Here is a 23,517-nt window from a genome sequence, read left to right as displayed (position 1 = left end):
ATACACCTAATTTAAAACCTCTGCTAGAAGAATGGTTACATTACATATATTAAGGAAATTGAGTTTGAGTTAAAATAGCAATGAATGTGTTAAAATACTGACGTGAGGATGACGTCGCGTGTGTGTAACTTCAGTAATATGTCCAGAATATGTCACATGCAGTCAGAACTGCTGGTGACGATCATACTACTGTCCAGCAGATGGCGCCATCAGACTGTTTATTGATCTGTGTGCGTCCACTACCCACTACGATAGCGTCACACAGTTGCTGCAGATTTGTTGGCTGCACATCCATGATGTGAATCTTCTCTTCCACCACACCCCAAAGGTGCCCTATTGGATTGATCTGGCCCCAGACAGAATCTGATGGCTCTTACATGCTGTGGAGACACTTTGCTGGGACAGCGTGGATCCACTTCTCACTCAAAAGCAATTCAAAGCTGTTCTAACATATGTAATGGTAATTTTTCTTTTTAATTTTTTTTACCCACTATCCCTCCTTCTTTGTCTTTGTCTCTAACTCATAGATAATTTTTGTTGGTCACCCCCAACAAAAAATCTTAGCATCTTCAAAATCTCCAGCTCCTGTTGGTCTCCATTTCCAAACCATACATCAAAGAAAGTCTCACTACCATCCTGTAAATCTCCCATTTCACTTTTGCTGCTCTCATTGTGATGCTCATTTCCAACCACTCCACCTTGCTTGCACTCTCTTCTTTACTTCTGTCCACTATCTTTTCCTTGGCTGATTGACCACCAAAATGAATTTGCTTTAAGTATGTCTTTGTCTTTTTGGCCTTACCTTTTTTTTCTTTTTTGTTATTGGAATCAGGGTTACTACACGAAATCTGTCAGTAGGTGGCAGAGTTTACCAAGCACAGCGGTAAACGGTGGAGCATGCTCCACTGTGTCAATGTTTATTGTCTTTTTCTTTCTTTCTAAAAGTCATTAAAGATCAGTTTGAGTTTGACAGTAAAAATCTGTATCTTCAGTATCTGAAGGTGAGTCATCACCAGGTCGGCAGGTTACTACAGGATTCTCCAACAATAAAAGCATCACACCTATAAAACAGGAGTATAAATAAAGCAAACGCCATTCTGTATTTTATGAAAGGGGAATCAGTTATACTGTGTTAGGCTGAGTGTTACCCCAGTGCTTTACCTTGATGACGCCGTGGTATAGCCCCGGCATGTGCGCTGACTGTTTTGCATGACATGTCAGCGCACCAATCAGTTGCAGAGGAGCTGATTGAGTCTACTTCCCTACACTGGAATAGCTGAGGGGAAACGGACGGACGGCGATCGCACACGGATATCTCATCATCAGCAGAGCCTGTGCCGTCAGATCGCATCTGAGAGACCTCCTAGATACAGCGGGCCATCATTTCTCTTTCGACCCGGTCACAGTGTCTGCTGCAGGGAGATGGCCGGTATTCTGGCGTGGTTTTGGAATGAGAGATTCTGGCTCCCTCACAATGTAACCTGGGCTGACTTAAAAAACACAGATGAGGCAACGTTTCCGCAAGCCGAGGATCTCTATCTGGCTTGTCCTTTAGCATTCTGCATCTTTATGATACGACTGGTTTTCGAAAGGTGGGTCGACGCGCACATGCGTTAATCCAGGTGGCTGTGATACGGTCTTCTATTGTCGAAATATTCCGGCGAACGATGCAGCACACCCCGCTGTCCATGTGTGTCAGTCTGGTACCTAAACAATGGCATCTTGTCTGGTTAGCCCACAAATCACTAGGGTGATCATCTTTCTTTCTGCAGGGCCGCAGCGTTACGCGCTGTCTGCATTTGATGCATCTGTCGAGGCACACACACATGCACACGCTGTGCGGCCAAGTTACCATACCTGGCCAATCCACTCACCGTCCTCTTAGCCCAAACCATAATTTCTGCAAACCATCGTTCTAAAAACCGTTTCCTTTAACCTATCTTATCGGTGGGGGGTTGTGTTTTGGGGTTTTTTTCACTGCTCTATTTGTGATGTTTTGCATGTTGCATGATCATGTGTCTGACCGTTAAGCCACGATGGTGTCATCACAGCAATGCTTGTCATGAGAGTTTCTTTACAAAGTAGTGAGTGAGGCCTTACATTTCCACACTAAGCCCTCATTTACGCTCAGTAACAAAGTTAAAATGATCCGATGATGTTTGACTTGCTGGTTTTTCGTTCATGAAATATATGTCTGTGTAAGGGGAGTTTTTAATATCAGTATTATTATTTTTGTTCATGTAGACAGCCACGTGTTAACTTTAGCAGCTGACTGTCAACTCTTGTGTACTTTCTCACAACATCTTGACAAACAAGTCACACTGTGGCGTCATTTACTGTTTCTTCATCAATACTACGTGGATACTACACTTCAGCAGTTCAACACATAGGTGTTTTTCCCCTCTGTGTTAAACCGTTTGTGGTCAAAAGATCTTTACAGTACACTGTTATTCAGCACCTGCAGAGAAAGAGTATGCATTACTGACTGCTCCAGTGTCCTTAATTTAAAGAATAAAAGAAAAGAGACTGAGCCCTTTAATATGTAAATGGTGTCATGATCTGTTTTTTGCAGGTTTATTGCCAGACCATGTGCCATGGGCCTGAAGATCCAGACTAACGGGCCGCAAAAAGCACAACCCAATGCCATCCTGGAAAAGGTCTTCACTGCTATAACCAAGGTTGTCCACGTTTTCATTTTTTTCTAATTATCATTCAGTTATAGCTTAATAACTGAACTACATCTAACCTATGGAGTGTTTATATTTTCTTGACAGCACCCAGATGAGAAGAGGCTGGAGGGTCTCTCCAAGCAGCTCGACTGGGATGTGCGGACCATCCAGCGCTGGTTCAGACAACGACGCAACCAAGAGAAGCCCAGCACTCTCGCCAGATTCTGTGAGAGCATGTAAGACAAACTATAATCAAGACATTCCTCACTTAGCTGCACGCCATGTTTCCTCTGCACGTTTCTTTTTCTCTGTAAACATCAGAGTTTGTGCACTGGTGCTTAACTTTTGGTCACAGTTGTTGTGAGTGTAGTCATTTGAATGGGCTGCGCTGTTTTACCACTTATCAACAACACATCTGTCACAGCAGTAAAAGCAGGCACGGTTAATGATTTTAAAAATCGAGCTTGTTTCATGTCTCTGCAAGTTCATTTTCATACGGTATGGAACTGAAGGTAAATTGTGTGGGTGCACATACTCATAAAAAACAAATTAGGGAAATGGAGGCAGGAATGTAAAGGGGAAATTTGAGGGCTGTAGTGACAGATGCTCATTAAAATCTTCACCTTGTTGGAGTTTTTTTTTTTTTTTCTTTGACAATCAATGTCAAATTTAAAGATATGAGATTTGAGAAATGACACAGAGGACAGCAGAGAACCAAAATAATAACTCGATCTGAAACAAAATTGTCCTGTCCAACTTGAGAATTAATCGGACAAGCATAGAACAAGATAGGAGAAGAGATTTGAATTTAATTGAATTTAAGATAAACTCCTGATACTGTTCAAGTTGTAAGCCAATCAACCTTTCTTTTGGATCTCACTGTCATCTCATGGAGTAATTATTTCAAATAAATCAAGACTAGAACAGCAAGGGAAGAAAAAGAGCATTTTAAAATCTTAAATTGGGATCCTGCTAAGATGAGAGGGAGGCTCTTTCTCAAGAGCTGAGCTGAGGTATGCACAGGAGAAACACACTGGACACAGGCGATATATTATGTTAAATTTCCCTCTCTTCCAGTTAGTGTTATGTTGAGTCTTCAACTGATAATCAGTCAGCGATCATTTATTTCAGCTTTGTGGTCAAATTCAAGCAGAAATGCTGGTGTGGTCCTTTGAAAGCTTATAAGAGGGCTGCTTCAGTTTTGGTTAGTCAGTGCTGTGTCTTACACGGCTTATGAAGATTGCAACATAAATGCTGGTGCTGCTGTTGGATAATAGTCCCAGTGCGAACCAGCAAACCCACTCAGTCTGTAATAGAGAACTGGCTAATCTGCAGTAAAGCATTTGCCATCAGGGAAATGGTAGTTACTTGGCGTGTGATGTTAAAGGCCAACGAGCGAGTGTCGCTGTCAGAGCAGGCTCATGTCTGACACCGGTAGAGCAAATCTGGCAGTTTGAGACACGGGGCGCCTCACATCTTCTGATCTGCCTGAGGCTGCTGTTCACTCAGGAGACCACTGTCGGCTGATTAGACTACTGGACTCCTGTTACAAGCTCAAAGAAGAATCTGAACACAAAAAAAAAAATAAAATGAAAAGAGAGATTCGATTTGTGTCTGTATGAAATATGTAAGGGCTTTTTGTACATGCTTTGCTGGCATTCGTGCGTTCAAAGCAACACCCGTGCCGAAACTGTTATCTGCACTCGGCATAATTGATAGCAGACAACACGGGGCTTTGCAATAGTTTGTCCAGGTTGTGAGTCTCAGTTGCCCACAGTGCAGTCCTCCAAACAGGCTGGCTTCAGTGCTTCTAGCAGTGATTGTGCTCTAATTAGGCCCTCATGCACAGCTGTTACAGACTGATAGGATTCTTTGTCTCGCAGTTGTCATGATGGCCGAATTTGTGTCTGTTCTTTTCATTATGCAGACTGGGAGCATGTAGTAGACACATTTGGTCTGAAAATAATGAAGGCTCTGCATGGACTTTGTCTCCCAGCTTTTGTTACCCAGACAGACTGCAAAAAAAAGAGAGAAAAAGTCATCCAGTCAAGTGCAAGTGTACTATTTTTTTTCTTAGCAACAAACCTGCAATAACTTTGTTTATATAGAAAGGAAGAAAATCCATAAAGAAATGAAAACTCACTCAGACTAAGAGGCTTCACAGTAAATTAAGATTTTGCAGTGTACTTGGGGAGTAGAGCCCTTCCTCTTTTCAGTTCTTGGTCGTTACAGGCTGAGGCAGGAGCTCGCTTTGATGTGCTCAACAGCTCCAGTTGTCTGATCTCATCTTGCTCCATTCTTCTTCATCGTTGCGTTCACTGAGAATAAAGAAATTATCATAAAGGATAAAATTACCCACTTTTTTCCTTTGTTTTAAAGACAGTGACAAAGAATGTCTGTTACTAGAGTTAATACTATTAAATAATGATGATTTTTAACCTTATATTATCTATGTCAGGTGTCCCTTAATATTTGATGCATAATTAAATGGACTGCTACTAAATCCAAGTAATTATTTTTTTTTTTTTGCTTTCCATATTACAACCAATTGAAGTGGATTATTCACGGAGTATTCTTTGGAAATGCACAAATTCCTCCTACCACGTGGTACATAGGAGTGCAGTTTTTTCATCTCAGCACAGAAACTAAAAACAGAAGAAAAGGGCAAACACGTTCTTCCAAATTAAATTCAAATATTTGAATTTAAATCTCATCTTTTCTTATTTTACTAAAGGACAAGTACACTCAATAAAGGATTGTTTGCCCTTGTAAACATGAAGCATTATTTTTGATTAAAATACATCTGAAATATATAAACTCAAAGGTTTACTTATTCAAATAATTAATCACTGAGGAAAATATGCTTGGTTTAAACTGAATGTATATCAGCCAAGTTTCTTTTGAACACATCCCATTAAATTCAACTTTTTACATTGTGCTTATGCAACAAAATTACATAGAAATGTAGTCAGACTACCTAAAGTCAGCATTTCAAACCATGTTCCAAAGGCAGAATCTGGATATCACCCAAACCGAATTTTCAACAGCAGTCCCTTGATTGATACCCTAATGGTTCAAGCATCCCCTAAGATTGCATGCTATTGTTTCAAATACTACAAAAAAGCAATTCCCTAAAGCAAAATACAAAAGAAAGCAAATCACATGAGCATCTGTATCCTGATTTCATGTGCAGAAATGGCAAGCTGAGGTGGTTATTGCAGTTCTGTCTAGTTTTTGACCAGCACTGACTATTGTAGAGAAAGTTTTAAAATCCAACTCTGCTTTCAGGGGTTTCAGATAGCTCTGTCTTTAACTGAAAATGCAGTTTCAGCAAAGGACATCCATCTTTTCTACATAGTTTAGTTTTCAGTTAATTTTCACGTGGGTATTATTGGTGACGATGCCTCATCTAAAGCTACTTTCACAAGGGGTTCGATTTGGCTGAGTTTTTACACCAGATGCCCTTCCTGACAGTTCCTGGAAGCAAACCGGGGCTTTTTTTGATTGTTAGGAGAATGTGTAAACTACTACATATTCCTCATCTAACAGTTTAAAAACTGTTAGATGAGGAATTAACCAAAATCATTTTCAGATGGATAAACAATACAAACGTGCAAGAATGCATGCAGTGAGTGCACGTTGAAACCAGGAGTCAGAGAGAGAGAGATGCAAAACATAATGACCGCACCAATATAATTGCAAATAAATGAATCAAAGGTAAAGCACATTAAAGCAAGATTAAAACCAAATAAATCAAAGTAATAAGAAAAGAAGCAATCGCAAGACTGTCCAATTTACATCTAAAAATGTCAATAACATTTCAAAATGTTTCCTAACTTTTAACTGGATTAAAAGTAGATTATCGAAAATGAATTGATGCATTTAAACTCTCCAGAAATATATCATTATCAGCAGCTGAGACTACTAGCATCCTCATTACTGCTTTCCCTCTAACAACACGTAGGTGTGGGAGTCTCATACACTTCAGAAGCAGTTTGCCAGACTCCAAGCTGACAAGTAATAACTATGATTGTGCTCAGCAGATGCTTTTAGGGCAGCTGAGAGATGGGTCATTTACATGTGCATATCAAAGAAGACAGCTACACACGTTATCCCTCAGCCTGCTTGCCATGTTCCGGCACCACGTTAAAACAAACTGGCACTTAACAAGCTTTTTCATTTCAGTAATTTTTAAAATCGTGTCTATGTAATTAAACCAAAGTAGACAAATATACATAGGTAGGCGGTGCACCTATTACTACCTGAATAATATCAGAGCTGTTACTGCTGATCTAACTGCAATGAGGGGACAAAGCTTCCTGACTGGTGAGTTTTGATAAAGCTGGAGACTCATGCCTAATTGTTATGTTGAACAGTATGAATGCAGACAATTGCAGCGAGCTGGTGCTCAGGCTTCCCACCTGGAGAAGTGACAAAGGTAAATTAAATGAGCCAGTACGATCTGCTTTTTATGATTTTATTCCAACACTAGGCGCTACCTTCAGAATAAAAGCAGCCTCATTACTGAGTTTTTAATCAAATCAAAGTCACCCCTGCAATTATTTCCTCCCTCAAGCAATGTCCTGTCTAAACAGGTGCATTTGAGCTCTCCGTGATTAGTTGAGCTGTCTAAATTTGAAATCCAGCCTTTCATCATACGTAAAAAAACAATTTATTAAAGCGTGATTAAGCACTTATAAAAAGACGGTGTTTGTATCCGAGCATTACCTTAAGCATATGTGCTGTATGAACTATAGTTTTTATGCCTAAATTTGCATAAGAATAATCCTATTAACCACAGCTGATACACAGTATTGTTTAGTTAAAAGTATAATTGGCTAATAGCTTTTCCATCGAGTGCACCAAATACACAGCAGCTCTTAGATAATTAAATTTTAAAAGGTGACAGTTTGCTCAACTGTCATCATCAATTTGAAAAAGTGTAACTCATAATGACAAAACTCAATCGGTGCCTGACGACAGGAAAAAATAAACTATTCAAAGGAAGCATTTGTGAGTCATTGTGATTGCACATATATAGCAGTGATTCAGTAGCACTTGTAAAAGACTCTTGCAGGCTTCATCAACCAGTTGCCATGCAACAGTCTTTACTGTGTTTCAGGTAGACTCGTCCAGCTGATTTGCTCTTACAATACTGTTGATCAGACACAAAAAGCAGTTAATGATGGCTTCCACAAGCAGCACATCAATGTGGTAATAATTCCTCTAGTATTCATCGCGAGTAACAGCTCGTTCCTGCACAAAGGAGCCGATGTGGATTTACCTTGTTCTCTTTTTTTGAGCGTTTATGAATCGTGGAGTTTCAGGGCCTGCAGCTGTCCAAAGGTGTTTGATTTGAGGTCAAACAACCACACCACGCAAGCTTTAAAGTATGCAAATGCTTGTTTCACATGACAGGATCCACATCGTCTGTCAGTTAATGTTTTCTTCCGTGTCATAGAAGTCAAGCTCTGCTTTGTTCCTCTGGTTTGATTCGTGGAGTTATACAACTGTATTCAAAAGAGTTTATGCAATCTAAAAATGCAGAGACATACCTTTACACTCAGGCATCTATAGTAACTTATAGTAATCAGCTGAACACAATAACTAGTGTTTGTGTTATTAGACTGACTGTCTATTGGGCTCACGAGATGAGTGAGTCAGTCTAGTTCATATGAGGGTGAAAGTTCATCCATAGTTGTGCGCATGTGTGTGTAACAGATAAAAGATCTGTATATCTAGAATAAAGCACTTTGTGAATGTAAATTGTGGTGTAAAAAGTCAAGAAATACTAGAAATCCCCTGCATCAATCTCAATCCATTTGCCAGCTTTTGCCTTACTTTTTTATTTATTTAAGTTAACCAAATATTACTGCTGTTCTAAAAAAAAAACTGTGGAAATCGCTGTCCAGCTGTCACCCATTTGGTGTGCGGAGATGCATTAAAAAGGATACTATAAGATAACAGTGACATCTCAGAGGAATGAAATATTTAATGAAGTCATCACAGTTTCTCCTTGTGGGCTAATTTGTCTCCATTTAGAGACACGAATGAAATAATTGGCGTAATGCAGCTTGCACAACTATGGAAGCTGCATTGGATAGGGGGCTTGCTAAGGGGCCAATCTTGAATCATTCCTCCCAATTGATGACTGGGATAAGTAGGAGGTATTTTATAAGCACATCTTTGATCACTGATGTGTCAGCTGAAGCAGTTTCCTTCTTGTAAGCTTGAAGTCAGACCTCGTGATGACTTTCCCGATTATTGTGTAGCTGTGGTTACTGTAATTTATGTGCAGGGTTACATAAAGCAGAGAAGGGTTGGGAATGGACAGAGTGAGTGTTTTTTTCCCCCCTCCAGACCTCACAAGGGAAGTCAGTGACGTCTTATTTTCATTGATTTGCCCTAGACTGCAGAGTTGAATAAGAAGACCTTACGCCACTTCCAGTTCCTAATTACAGGCATAACAGCCACAATGTGAGCCACAGCGTGTTGCACCAAGGGATTAAACAAAGTAAATAGCATACAGCACAAGTGGTATTACATCAGATTCTGGAAAACATTTTGGGATGCAGGTCATTATTCTCCTCAAAATGGTCTCAGAATGTGTTTTGTTTGGATTCTGTAGAAAACAGAAATCAATGTGCAAAAAAAAGATAAATATAAACAGCTGCAAATATGTGTGCACTGCAGAGCTAGAGGAGGCTGTCTTTAATACTAGTGTTGCTCCAGACTAGACCAAAACTGAAATCCACTGCTGTTAAACACATTTTTTTAAGGTTACACCCCCAAAAGAAAAACTAAAGATTTTTGTGATCAGATGAGTCTATAGTCATGATCTTTTTATTTGTTTCAGGTGGAGATTTACATTCTACTTATACATATTTACCTACGGAGTACGATTCCTTAAAAAGGTAAGTTTTACTTAAAGAGTTTCTGTAACAGGAGCTGGATTTAATATGGATCTGTGAGATGTGAAGCTATTTTCTAAACCACTTAAAGTATAGCGGTACATGATAAAATTGAATTAAAGTGACTAATTTTATAAAGACAAAAAAAGGAAAAGGGAAGGCAGTAGAGGAATAAAAATGACCTCTAATCAGTCAGGGGGTTTTCTGTGTTACTATAGTGACATGTAGTTTTTAACAGCTGGAAGCCAATGTTCAAAGGAGCTTCTGTTGTGTGTCGTGTTATCCCGTGTAAGAAGAGCCACCTACTTATACAAAAACAAGGACTTGAAATAACTGAGATGATGACATTTAAAGTGGTCATCACTGCTATTTAATTAATTAAGTGACTTTGTGAATTGTGGCTTTCCTACGGTGAGTAGTGTAAGTGTGTTATCAATAAAGCATGGCTTTTTTTTTTTTAAATGCCCCTTTTATGACATATACCATTTAACCAGATGTTTAGCTTAACTTTTAGGGTTACCACACCTAAAACTATACCCGTGTAATGATAATATTCATATTGACCATTTTTCATGTCCTGTTAAAAGATATTTTTACCTTCATGAATATGTATGCATGTATGCAGCGCCTTAAGCCTACTATGTGTAGTTTAGGGGTTGAAATGGTGTTTCCTCTTTAAAAAGCCTGAAATTCCAGCAGACACATCAATAAGCCACACTTTGTAGAGTTCATACATTTATGGTAACAAGCCAGTTAAGCAAATTTGACTGAAATATGTGACCGAGATAGGTTTAATAGAGTTCATGCATAAATTCATGAAAATCCGTATATTAACACAATCACAGCAGTGGCTGAGACAGAGCAGGATAAATCTCTCACAGACACAAGTTGCATGACGAAGCACTTTGTGAAAATAGTTAAGTCCCTGGCAGCCGCTGCTGCAGGCTCCAGCCTCTGCGGGATTTATTAATAGAGCGGGTCTGGAGAGGAGTGCAGGAGACGTAAACTCAGCCCCAGTGATGGGTCACTGTTTGCTTATAACACATTTTTTTAGCATCTCAGTTGCCGTCACTCTTCTCATCTTTACGTCACTACTCGAGATTTTTGTCTTATGGTGGTGCGAGCAGAACATAGCAATTTAGCATTTATTCAGTTTTATATAAGCCAAAGAATTACTGCTATCATTGCCCCTCAACAAGTCAGTCAAAGTTTAATAATATTTTTTATTATATTGTTTGATTTTCTTTGTCTAAGGTATAAACATACTGTTCTCATCTCTTGTAGACTCCATGGCTATGGAACACTAAAGAGTGCTGGTACAACTACCCTTACCAGGTAAACATTTACTCTGCAATGTTTACCCATCCTTTGCGATCATGTTACAGCATTCCTGGATTTACTACCTATCAAATATTTAGTTTAACTCTGCTGCTTTGTGTGTTTATGCAGCCACTGACTGTGGACATCCATTATTACTATATACTGGAGCTGTCTTTCTATCTGTCGTTGCTGTTTTCCCAATTCACAGACATCAGGAGGAAGGTAATTATGAGCACATGTCATAAAAAAAACACACATCATGCATGTCCAGTGGCACAAATCATCATTTGTTTGTTAGAAGGCAAAAGAGAACAAGGTTATTTACTTACTTATTTGTTTTGAATCTAGAAAAACGTGTTGTTCTTATGCAAGTGTAAGTAGCACTATCACAGAAAAGACATCCCGATCCTTTTGTGATTAATGTTTAGTCTGTTTTAATCAGTTTGATTGTATCATCACTGTATAAATTAACTAAACTTTAACACGAAGCCGAAACACTTTATTCTGACTAGTTTACAAAAACTTTGATTAACTACATTTAAATAATCCCTTCAGCCAATGACTGAACTTAAAGGTGACTTTATTAGGTACACATTCCTAGTACCAGGTTGGACCTCCTTTTGCTTTCAGTGCTGCCTTAAGTCTTCTTGGCAAAGATTCAGCAACATGCTGGAAACGTTCCTCAGAGAGTCTGGTCGATAGTGACATGACAGCATCGCACAGTTGCCGCAGGTTTGTCAGCTGCACATTCATTCATGTGAATATCCCATTCCACAACATTCCAAAGATGCTCTATTGGATTGGGATCCAGTCACTGTGGAGGCCATTTAAGTATATTGAACTCCTCCACACCATTACACCTCCACCAGAAGCAGTCTGAATCATAAATAAAATGCAGGACTGATCCATGCTTTCATGTTGATTATGCCAAATCTTGACCCTATGGTCCAAATGTTGTAGCAGGAAGTAATTTTGGTGAGGCCGTGTGAGTTGTCTCCTGTTCTTAGCTGACAGAAGAGGCACCCAGTGTGGTCTTCTGCTGCTGTAGCCCATCTGACTCAAGGTTCAACGTCTTACATGTTCAGACATGGCCTTCTGTATACCTTGGTTGTAGCCAGTGATTATTTGAGTTTCTTTTGCCTTCCTATCAGCTTGAAGCTGTCTGGTCATTTTCCTCTGACCCCTGGCATCAACAAAGCACTGGATATCTTTTTTTTTTTTTTTTTTTTTTTGTCCAGCGTGTCTGGCACCTACAACTATGTCTGGAACCACAACCATTGTTCAAAGTCACGCTTAAATGCATTGAGTTGCTGCCATGTGATTGGCTAATTAGATAGTTACATTAACGAGTAGTTGAACAGATGTACCTAATAAAGTAACCACTGAGGGTATAATGTGTCACATTTGACAAAATGATTTGTGTTGATGTGTGTGCTGAGATATATGCACCTACTGGCAGTCAAGACAGTAGTTAAAAAGGAAAAGGAAAAAATCTTTTTCTTCCCAGTGTTGCAATAAATCACTATAACCGAAGATCCGTATATTATTAAAAACACTGTTATAGGCTACATATTTTGCTTATCTGCAAGCAGGTAAATAAGTCTTTTTTTCTCATATTTTCGAGGTTGACTTTTTTCTAATGCAGTGGACTTTCTTGTACACAAATTAATAAATGTATATTTGTTATGATTTATATAAAATCATAACAAATATGTCTTATAGTTAATATGTAAAATAAATGCTTAAGCTAATTTAGGTTCAAACTGCTATTTTACTCAGCTAAAGCAGTTTTTTTTACCTGCTTTTTTGTTTATCAAGTGTGTGTACTTAATAGGTAAATATATAATCCTTTATTTTATTAGCGTCTTATATTTTAGCATTGTTCACAAAAACACAAAAAGGATGAAATTAAATTTTCTGTTTAACTATTAGGACCAAGTTTTTGGTTAAACCCTAGAGCCAGCTTCAATACACTTCTGTATACTACTCTGAGATTACTGCAGTCACACAGAGCATATGTCTTGTGGTTTTATTGTGAAAGGTTTTTGCACGTACATAGAACAAATCAGGTTTCTGGCACAGCTACAACAGTGAAACTGCGTGCACAGCACCAGGACTCTGGAGGCAGCTCACCTAATGTAAAATCTGCTTTCACAAATAATCAGGTCTATTAAAGTGTACCTATGCTCATTTCCAGCTCCACTTTTCTAGACTTAACTCTACTAAAGCTGATAGCAATCTTTGCTCTTCAAAATAATCCTTCTCCTGGATTATAGCGCAACCCCTCAGTTCACCCATTGTCTGAAACGAGCCATTTTAGCTGATATGTCTGTGGAGCTACATTTAAGCCAACTTTTTTCCTTTGTTCTGATTGGCTAGCTCTCATAAACAGGAGGGGTGTATAGCACCTCGCTTTGATATCATACAGATTCATCAGTAGAAAAAACTGTCTGAAACAGAGCGTTTAAAGCGATCAGAAATTGGTTTAGGCTTATAGGGTGTGAATGCATGTACGCTGAGTGATTTAAAACTTGTATATATCAGTCACTGTAGCTTTATTTGTACGACAGATAACAAAGAAAAAGATAATGGTAAAAAAAAAAAATCCCTTTATTCTCTGCTGTGCATTCTTTTAAAGAACCAACTTGGTCTGTGTCTAAGCTGAAAGTCAGTCCATGGAAGCATTCAGTCATCTTCATCCCACTTCATCTTTTTTTTTTATGAAAATGGCCACACTTTTGGCTCATTAAGCATCAATTTGCATGCCTTCCAGCCATGATCGTACTCCTGTCTCCACTCCATCCCAGCTCTGCCCTCTATTCAAACACACTCCGCTCACTGCACTCACAGCAGCAAGCAGCAGCCCTCACGATGCCATGCTGTGTATGCCTTCACTCTGTCATCTCTTTGTTGACTGTTGGCATGTTGTCTGTTTTTGTTTCTCCTTTCAGTTTTTTTCATGCACAGCACTACGCTGAGGAGGTCCTCTGCATCCCCTGCCAATTTCAGTATGTTCCCCCTGCACACTCTTGCCTTGCTTTCACTCTTGCATCATTACTCTTCCTGCTCATCTTCTCTCCTCATTCACTTGCCACTTTGGACTGGTTCTGGGTGCTTTAAGCTGCCATCCTCAGATGATTCAGTAGCTAAAGATTTGTTAGAGGAATGCCCCCCTTGTCCCCGGTCCTGCCGCTTAGTCATCTGGAGCTCTATTCAAAGCTAGAAAACCTAACGGCTCATACCAATATCGTTAGTTGTGTAGTTACAGCAGGGATTGTATTGAAGAAACATAGCTTTTAGCTCACTTTCAACTCTAAAACCTCATTCAACACTTAAATGTTTTAAAACTGCAGCCCTGATATGTTTAAGGAAGATAAAGAAGCACACAGGGCCCAGTTCCTCCAACACTACACCACACTGTAAAAAGAAAGATCTTGCAAACTGTTTTCTCAGTGGGATCTTCCCTTTTAGAGACACAGCTGTGCCTGAGATAGTAGGATGTGTGAATATCTAGTTTGGTTGTTTTTAAACACACTACTGCAGAAACTGTTGATAAATGCTTGGGCGCTGGGGGTGTATTTGCTATTTTTGTTTGCATAAATTGTAATATGTGCAGCATGCAGTAACATTTTAAAACTTCTTTCTATAGTTATGTGACATTTTGCTGGATGCTGTTTCCCCAGGATTTCCTGATCATGTTCCTGCACCATGTGGCAACAATCTCTCTGATTGTATTCTCCTATGTGAACAACATGGCACGAGTGGGAACTCTGGTCATGTGTCTGCACGATGCAGCTGACGTGTTGATAGAGGTGAGGATCCGGGGAGAGACTTAAACACTGTGGATGGATAGATGGGTGTGTGGGTGGAGTGATTTAAACACAGTCTACACAGTATGAACAACACACCATACCATGTAACAACAACTCTATGCATATACTATATGAACAAAAGTACTGGGTTGCCTACACATTACACCTACAGGAGCTGCTCAGCCATAGAAACCTATGCCACAAACGGTACATAGTTTTTGTGTGAAACAGTGGCAAAGTTTATGCATTGTGCATCTCAGCAGTCCCACTCTGTAACTTTATGTCATTAGCCACTTTGTGGCTTTGTTCCTGAACACTTCCACTTTGCAAGTATGCCATTTACAGTTGATTGTTGAGAGTTTGCTTGTGAAATTTCTTCTGAGAGCAAAGAAATTTCACCGTGCCACAATCAGTGAGGTCTTTATAACGATCCACTCTTTCACCAATATTTGTAAAGGCAGACTGCATGTCTAGGTACTTGATTTTATACACCTGTGGCAATGAAACTGAAAATGTCTGAATTCAAAGATGAAGAGGTGTGGTCCAATACTTTTGTCCATACAGTGTAGATTAGATCTAAATTGCATTGCATTGAAGGTATTGTGGTCGTTTTTGTTCTTTAGCACATTCAACTTGAAATACAAAGCTGGCTACTAAACTAAAAAGTCAAAAGAATGAATGAAAAAAACTACAGTTGTTGTTTGGAGTTTACATAGACTCATCATTGGCATGAATGTTGTAGTAATTTTGGGCTTTTAATGATTTCTTTGATCTCTTTTCTTTCTGGGGTGGAATGATTGTAAAGCATACATATTTAATGACGTTAAAGAACCAATAACTGGGTGCACAAGTTTTCATTTATTTTGGATCTTCTCTCATCCACACAGGGTCAAACTTATTCATATATTATTCACTGATATTTGGGTAAATGTCCCCATAGCAAGATGCATCTCAGCTAAACACTTTTGGTAGCCAGCAACAAACTTCAGGCATAATTCTGGCCAATATTTGACCAATCATCGTAGCAAAACTGGTAGAGTTCTTTTCAATTGGTCGGGTTTCTTTTAAGTGTAGTCCACTCATTTTCAATAGGGTTGAGGTCGGGGCTTTAGGAAAGCTATTGAAAGCCAGATCCACCCATCATTCCACCCTGGAATAAGAACAGTTCAAAGAATATGGTTAAGATGTAGCCACAGAGATCCCAAATATAAAGGTCTTGGATATTACATGACCACTGTGGTTCATTTCATGGTTTATGTACAAATTCACTGAGTTTGGTAACAATTCCCATTTTGACCAGTGTCCATCAGTATTAAATGAAGAGCAGGATTAGGTTTAGAGGACCACATTGTTTTTTAAGAGAAATGAACATATGTGGTTTGCCAAAATCAACACCTGGTTTAAATGGTAAAACACAAGAAGAAAAAATGCCTGACACACCAAAACCTGAGTGAAGCAATGACCTGGTATGACCTATTGATAACAAGTTTATTAATTTAAAGAAAAAGTCCTGCACACCAGGTCAAAAGCACTCAAAGAGGTAAGTCTAGAGCAAGCACAGAGAAAACACTTTAGTGCTTCAGCTATGGCTCCCTTACATTTGTCAGCAGAACTGGCATGCCAGCATTAATCAATACTTTTACTGCTGACCGAACTAAAAGGGTGAATGTAGGGGCACACAGGAGCAATGTGCATGCATCCAAACACGTTTGAAGGGATTTCTTTCTTCTGCAAGACAACAACCCCACGCATCCAGTGAAAACAACCTGAAAGAGCCTTTCAGAGTAAAGAATAGCCTTGCCAGTCATCTCATCTCACCTGATCTTGTGATCAGTCACCTGATCTCTACCTTTAGTAGACCCCACAACAAGCAAGAGCTGAAGGGATGGGAGAGCGTCACCGGGGACGTGGCTGTATATATGTATGGGCTAATGGCTGATTTTTTTCATTTTTTTTATTTTTTAATTTCCACAAATGTTGAACATGAGGATTTTGTTTGGCTTCATGTTTATCTGCACATTAGTACCCTAATCTAACTACACTATGTGCAAAACAGGCTTCACCTCCCACACAGCTCTTTCAGCATTGATGTAACCTACACACATTTAACACACTTTAATGTAGTGTTTTTTTTAATTCAAACTGGAAACATGAGTTTTTTCCATTTTTTTTATGTTATTTACATTAATTTCTGTTTCTTTTTTAACCCCAGGCTGCCAAGATGGCCAACTATGCCAAATGTCAGATACTGTGCAACTTGCTATTTGCAATGTTTGCTATTCTCTTCATAAGCTCCAGGCTGGGAGTTTACCCCATCTGGTGAGTGTTATTTGCTTCTTTGTTGTGTACCATAGTTAGCATCCTTCTAAAGCCAGGCTTCAGGGCAGGTGTGTTAGCCTTTTGCGTTTGCATGCATGTGCTCACACGACTTGCGGAACGTTTTTTTTTTTTAAGCAGATGCCTGAGTTGCTCTGCTTATTTTGGCAATTCATCTCTGAAAATTTAGCCATCAAGATCTCATTGGCTTTTTTTTTCTTCTTTTTCTGCACAACAGTTTGCAGTTCAGACAGAATCTCTTTGAATTTGTGTTGCTAAGTAATAGTTACTATGGATACCACAGCTTTAAACTCTCAAAGAAAGCCAAACCTATCAGTAAATGAAAAGCAGATCATTATGGTTATTGGTTTATCTTTGAAAACTGTGTCTAGAGTTTGATGGGATTGTTAAAAACATCAAAGTGATTTCCACTCAAAAAGAGCTTTCATCGTTTTGTGGCGCTGCTTTTTAGGTGTTTTACCTTTAATTTATTCGTCATTATAAAGCGGAGTTAATCCATCCAAATTTCTCTAACAGAGAGAAGAGAAGATTAATTAAATGTTTAAAAGATTTAATTACTCTCTAAAAGCTTGAATTAATTTCTTCAATAACTTTGTGAATGGCAGTTATTATTTGCCTTTTTTGACTGATATTTGCAGTCATAAATAAATAAATTCAAAATAAAAACTAAAATAAAATAAATACGTTTATTTTAGTCGTGCGCACGGAAGTCATTCCACAGTCATCTGTAGCCACAGCGTTATCACACCTTTCACAAGTGAAGAGAGACGTAATTTCGTTTTCCAGTCAGGCAGCTGCAGCCGTCTGCTTTTCTTTGAGATACCATCGATTCTTGTTCAGCACAAAAATGCTGTTTTGAGTTTATAGAATCAAGATTGTCTTCGATAATTAGGGGCTTTCTGGAGAAGTGCTTTGAGAAATATTTGTCAGTAAAGTCTTTTTTTTTCCAGAAAGAAGCTTTTAGCCGGCACCCCCACATCCTCTGCCCTCTGTTCATACTGTAATATAATGCTCCCATATGCTACATTTTAGTCAGCCCCCACCACACCCGTAGTAAAGTTGTCATTACTGTAAAGCTGTTGCCATGGCTTCAGTATCTGGAGGATGATTCACAGAACGAATTGGAAGAATTGTTCCAGGGTTAAATTTAGACCCTTAAAATTTCAATCGTGTGTCATGTGAAGTTAGGCAACACACTGATTTTTCTTACAGTGCCAACTTCAATTAAATTGTAAATTATTGCTCTACTCATATTGAACTATAAATAAAACACTCACATTTCTGTCTCCCTTTTCATGAAACACCTGGATTTTAACAATATGTTTGGAGCAGAGCTTTCTTCCTTTGGCTTTGTGTACTCGCCCCCAGGACACGCCCTAATTCACCAAATGAGGGGGTGTGCTTTAGTTCTTTATGTCAAGTTAATTTTCTCTGTCTCCCTCTGTTGCTATGGAAGGATTTTAAACACCACCTTGTTTGAGAGTTGGGAGATTATAGGGCCCTACCCATCCTGGTGGGTCTTCAACCTGCTTCTGATCATGCTGCAGCTGCTCCACTCCTTCTGGTCCTACCTCATAGTGAAGACAGCATGCAGAGCCATCTCCAAAGGAAAGGTGAGTCACTAAACCCAGTTCTTTTGCAAAATCCTTACCTTTGTATCTAGGTTGCTGTGCTGCTAGTGCATCTATAAATAGTGTATGGTGTTCTGATGGGCCATTTTTTGACTTTCTCTTTCTGTTTTCTATGCTAACCTGCAACATTCAAGGTGGGAAAGTGGAATCCGTTACATGTAAGTACATGACATTTTGTACAACTTTTAGTTTTTCCTCATATTTCTTGCAGCTAATGTGGTTACTGGCTGAAAGCTTCTTATTCATGCTATTCATGGTCCCTGAGGTGGAAAACTCCCTAGCTTTTCCTGTACCACCCTTTTGCAACTTCCTAAGAAATATCTGAACCTCTAGAGGATGGATTCACTCATAATTGTGGACAGACATTTGGGTTCCCTAGACAATCGATCCAATTAGGTTTGGTGGTCATTTAAGTCATTTAACTTTTTAACTGGTGCCGTTGTCATCAAAGCACCAAAAGTAGGAAGAGCTTAGTAAATTGTGTTGTTTTAGCGATTCCCGTCCACTCAAATAAATTAGCTAAACTTTAACATGAATCTCTTTCTGTGTTCACTATCTTCTAGTGGATTCGAAAACCTTGCCATGTCAGATTGGCGAGTGTTTCTATTGTTAAGAAGCATGAAAGGCCTCTGTTGAATCACTTTTTAAGAACATTAAGTCCATCATGTCAACAGGTTTTTAAGCTTTTTCAGTAAATCTCACAGCACATGATCCCTATTGTGTCAAGATCACTGAGACCGACAACAGATAAATTGGTGCTGGCAGTCTAAGGAGCTTGGAAAGAAAAGCGTCTGGACTTCTTTAAGTTTCTTGAAGACGTTTCACCTCTCATCCAAGAAGCTTCTTCAGTTCTAAGGTCAAATGGTGGGGAGTCCCAGATTTAAACCCAGTGGGAGTTTCCCCCCAAAGGACAAAGGACTCCCTGATGATCCTCTACCTAATCACATGAGCCAAGGTGTGAAAGTGGGTGTGGGTCACAATCAACCAGGGTTTCAGGTGAGCTCATTGTGAAACCTGGCCCCACCCTATCACGTGATTTCCTGAGGTCAGATGGCCCAGGATGTGAGTGGGCGTTAAGGTGTCTGGGAAGGGATCTCAAAACTGGATTATAGATGGCAGAACGTTGGTGTCGTAAACCCCCGCCTCTGTTCAAAGATGGTCGCTCACAGTGGACATAGATGGCTTCTTTCACTCCTTTTCAAACCATCTGTCCTCTCTGTCCAAAATGTGAACATTGGCATCCTCGAAAGAGTGACCTTTGACCTTTAGATGCAGATGGACAGCTGAGTCTTGTCCCGTGGAGGTGGCTCTTCTGTTGTGCCATTCGCTTGTGAAGTGGCTGTTTGGTCTCTCCGATGTAGAGGTCTGGGTGAAGCGTCTTCAAGCAACTCAAATAAGTCCAGACGCTTTTCTTTCCAAGCTCCTTAGACTACGATGACCTGGATGACTGAGAACCTTCACAGACACATTGGTGCTGGCAGTTTAGCTGTTGAGCTCTCACTTTACATAACGTAAGGTCGGCAGTTTGAATCCCATCCTTTAAAGATTTGGCGTTTGTGTTACTTTATTTGCTGCTCACCTTGATTCTCCCATCAAAATGTTAAAATGTCCAAGGCTTTCCTTTATCACCAGTGACAAAACTGATGACGTTCCTGTTAGCCTCAGCTTTAACGTGGCAAATTAAGGTCTGTTACAGTTTTTGGATTTAAAATGTAATACAGTAATAATTTTTTTCCCTTTACTAAAATATAATACTCATATTTGAATACATCTGAACAGCTTTAGTCAATCAAATCTATCCAATAGATCTCCTCTGGTAGAAGCTCTTAACTTTGCCACTGCTATATGCTGTTCTAAAGTCAAAGTTCAGAATTACTTTTAAGCAGTTGTGCTGCTAGTCTGTGGATGTCATCAGAAAACTTTATTAAAGCCAGAAGGAATTAGTTTTTTACAGATGTTCGCTTAAAATATACATATAAAAGACAGAAAATTGAAACTCTGTAAAATCTGAATACTTTATTAAAAATATGTAAAATATAAAATAATGAGGACAAAATAGGGTACTCAAAGTGCAATGATAAATTAAGTTTATTAAAACAATACTATGTATATGCAAATAGTCTGGGTGTCATAAGGAGGAGTTATAAAGTGGGCTGGCCAGCCTGAGATGGAGAGGGGTGTGAAGGATTGTCCAATATTGCTGGTAACTTGGACAAGCATCCTCCTCTCTGAAACCCAGGATGGCACCAGCCACTACAGACTTATCAGACTTATAAAACATCCTGAGCACCATCTAGCAGATGTTCAAGGAGATGGTTTTGACCTTTCTTGTAGAGGGCTTCTGTGTTTTTAATAAAATCCAGTTTACTGTCAGTGTGAGCACCAAGGTAAACCTCGCTGGTATTCTCATCCTCCTCATGTCCACAACCATGTCTCATGATAATTAATAGATTGTTTCATCTTTAAAAATGAAAATCAAAAATGTTGTTATTTTAAAAAATGTGATCAGCCAGCAGACCATCTTATTTCATCCTTTGACATCATGAGAAAATTAAACAGCGCTCTAAACATTTTAAAAAGGCACAATTATTTTATTGACTCTTGAGGAAAAGAACTGTAATAAGTATATACTGCCATTAAACTCCAGCACAGCAGCTTTTCCTACCACATGCAAAGAGTTGATATTCAGGCACCGAGGTAACTATCTAAAGGATGAGGCTAAAAGATTTCCTGACACACAGCATCACAGTTGGTTCATAAACAGTAATCATGAATTGTAATACGCTGTGAATCAGTTTTTTAATCCCTGTAAATTTTGTGATGCAGGTGTGCGCTGCAGGAGTTTAAAATTCCGGGTTGCTACGAAGGAAAAAACAGAAGAGAAAATGGTTTAACTCATATGACAGTGCACTTGACTAAATTTGAATCTATGAATAATAATGTGTATTTTGAATAAAAGCTTGCAAAACATTAAAGTAGGTTGTTTTAAAAAACAAAAAATCAGTATTGTCCATGTATTTTCTCTAAATCAGTGTGGCAGATTATCTCAGAAATGATATGATAATCATATTAATACGGTAATAAGCATGGTAAATGTGTGTTTTGAACTGGTAGAAGCAATCAAACCAGAGGTCTCCGTATTTCATGTTTGCAAATAGATGTTATAGCTTCTTCTTCTTTTTCTATTTTTTGCCTGATATTGATTGGCAGCTCCCGTTTCACATGCAAAAGCCATTTATAACACCGTTATGCTTGGCTGCCTCAGATAATGAAACAGATAAGAATTTTAATGAGGGAAAAAAAGGTAATCTCCAGCCGCCCCTTTCTTTTCCGCAGGTGTCTAAAGACGACCGCAGCGACATAGAGTCCAGCTCCGATGAGGATGACAGCCCACCGCCAAATCAGAAGCACCACACCAGCGCCACCAATGGGACAAACAAAAGTCATGGCACCAACGGCTACCTGATAGGAGCCCCGTATCCCGACGAGCACTGATATCACAAGAGTGGAGCCACGCTACAGACACCATCAATTCTTCTGTGTGTGAGAGCGTACGAGAGGGTGTGAGAGAGAGTGTGTGTGGTGGGTACATGAACAACATCGCCTGTCTGGAAGTTCTGGATAGATTTAGCTAAATGCAGTTTTGTTATTGATTCTTCACTAATTTCCTTCGACAGTTTACTCTCCTCATCTATATATTTACATCAAACTGCACTCAGTGAAATATCAAAGCACTCCTATTGATACAACCCACTCTCTGATTAACCAGTGAATGAAAGCCTTTCACTCTATGGTGTAAGCATGCTACTCTAACATACAGTGGTCTGGCATACTGGGGGTGTGTTTTCTCCTATGTTTGTGTCATTCTATGTTATTTATTTATAATTTTTTTATAAATAAGTTTGCAGACTGTAGTTGGACATTTATTCTACATCTACGACATTCTTTGATGTCAGTGTTAAAGATGACATACTCCTGAACGAGTAACAGTAACGAGTATTAGCAAAATGCTAAAGACCTGGGTTTACTTTTAATGCTACACCTCCAAAGATATGCCACAACTCACAAATGGATAGTTATGTGACATTCACTTACACTTTAAAATTCATTCTCCACTCAAACTGTATATGAGATGTCAATAACAGTATTATGTGTGTGCATCAGACATGGCTAGATGCTGTATTCCCTGTTGAAGCATTTTGTTAATTATTCTGGTACATTTCTGGTAAGCGTTACATTAAAGGCCATTTGTCCTCTTTTGAGGCAGACAAGAATTGTTTGAATAGTTCAATAAAAAAAACCCAAAAAAACATGAAGATTGCAAATATGTGCGAGTGTGTTGAATAAGCTTAATCGTGGAGGTAGCATGGCTCATAACTGCAGTGTACACAGTTTGACTGTGACAATTCAAAATGCCTGCTGTGAAAAGAGGCTACTGTGAGACACATTAGCCTCAGTAACACATAGACAGCATTCAACCTCCTCCCATTGCTTCTCTGTGCACGGTTGCTTAATACCTCAAATTTATACTACTGTAGATCTGCTGGAGCGTTAGGGTGAGGTTAGGAACTCAAATGCTGGACACAGAGGTTGACAAGGTCAACACAACAACAAAAATATTGATTGGGATTCTCAGAAGGAGATAATACACATTGAAATGTTACTTTTGAATAAATATTTTAAGGACATAAGTTATTAAGTAGTTAGAGCTGAATAATGTGCAGATTTGATACAAAAGGTAAGAACAAAATTGAAATGTAAAGAAAAAAACAGAAGCACAAGAAACAAACATATGGAGCACAAATATATTATCTTACGAGGTAAAGAAAAGCCTCTG

At 39.0% G+C, this 23,517-nt stretch overlaps 1 protein-coding gene across 1 annotated transcript; it reads left to right on the top strand.

Annotated features, from left to right (window-relative positions):
* The first annotated feature begins 1,273 nt into the window (after window positions 1-1,273).
* Window positions 1,274-22,996, top strand: cers6 (ceramide synthase 6). The gene is made up of 11 exons (XM_085248376.1): window positions 1,274-1,592; window positions 2,573-2,678; window positions 2,775-2,905; window positions 9,526-9,583; window positions 10,865-10,915; window positions 11,030-11,122; window positions 14,584-14,712; window positions 16,925-17,031; window positions 18,506-18,662; window positions 18,815-18,838; window positions 22,017-22,996. The coding sequence occupies exons 1-11, from the start codon at window positions 1,423-1,425 to the stop codon at window positions 22,173-22,175; spliced, it is 1,185 nt and encodes a 394-aa protein (XP_085104502.1). The 5' UTR covers window positions 1,274-1,422; the 3' UTR covers window positions 22,176-22,996.
* The last annotated feature ends 521 nt before the right edge of the window (window positions 22,997-23,517 follow it).

This window comes from Mchenga conophoros, linkage group LG16, assembly GCF_057382185.1.
Source record: "Mchenga conophoros isolate Kocher_MC1m ecotype Shallow Benthic linkage group LG16, M_conophoros_male_GT1.1, whole genome shotgun sequence".
NCBI lineage: Eukaryota > Metazoa > Chordata > Actinopteri > Cichliformes > Cichlidae > Mchenga > Mchenga conophoros.
The sequence above is the reverse complement of the archived record's forward strand: the minus strand, read 5'-3'. Positions and strand labels throughout refer to the sequence as shown.

Excerpts from the sequence above, each read along its gene's own strand:
- cers6 (XM_085248376.1), top strand. The coding sequence starts at position 1,423 with ATGGCCGGTATTCTGGCGTGGTTTTGGAATGAGAGATTCTGGCTCCCT. Across the intron at positions 2,906-9,525 it reads GCCAGATTCTGTGAGAGCAT|GTGGAGATTTACATTCTACT; the intron begins GTAAGACAAACT and ends TATTTGTTTCAG. Across the intron at positions 9,584-10,864 it reads GAGTACGATTCCTTAAAAAG|ACTCCATGGCTATGGAACAC; the intron begins GTAAGTTTTACT and ends CATCTCTTGTAG.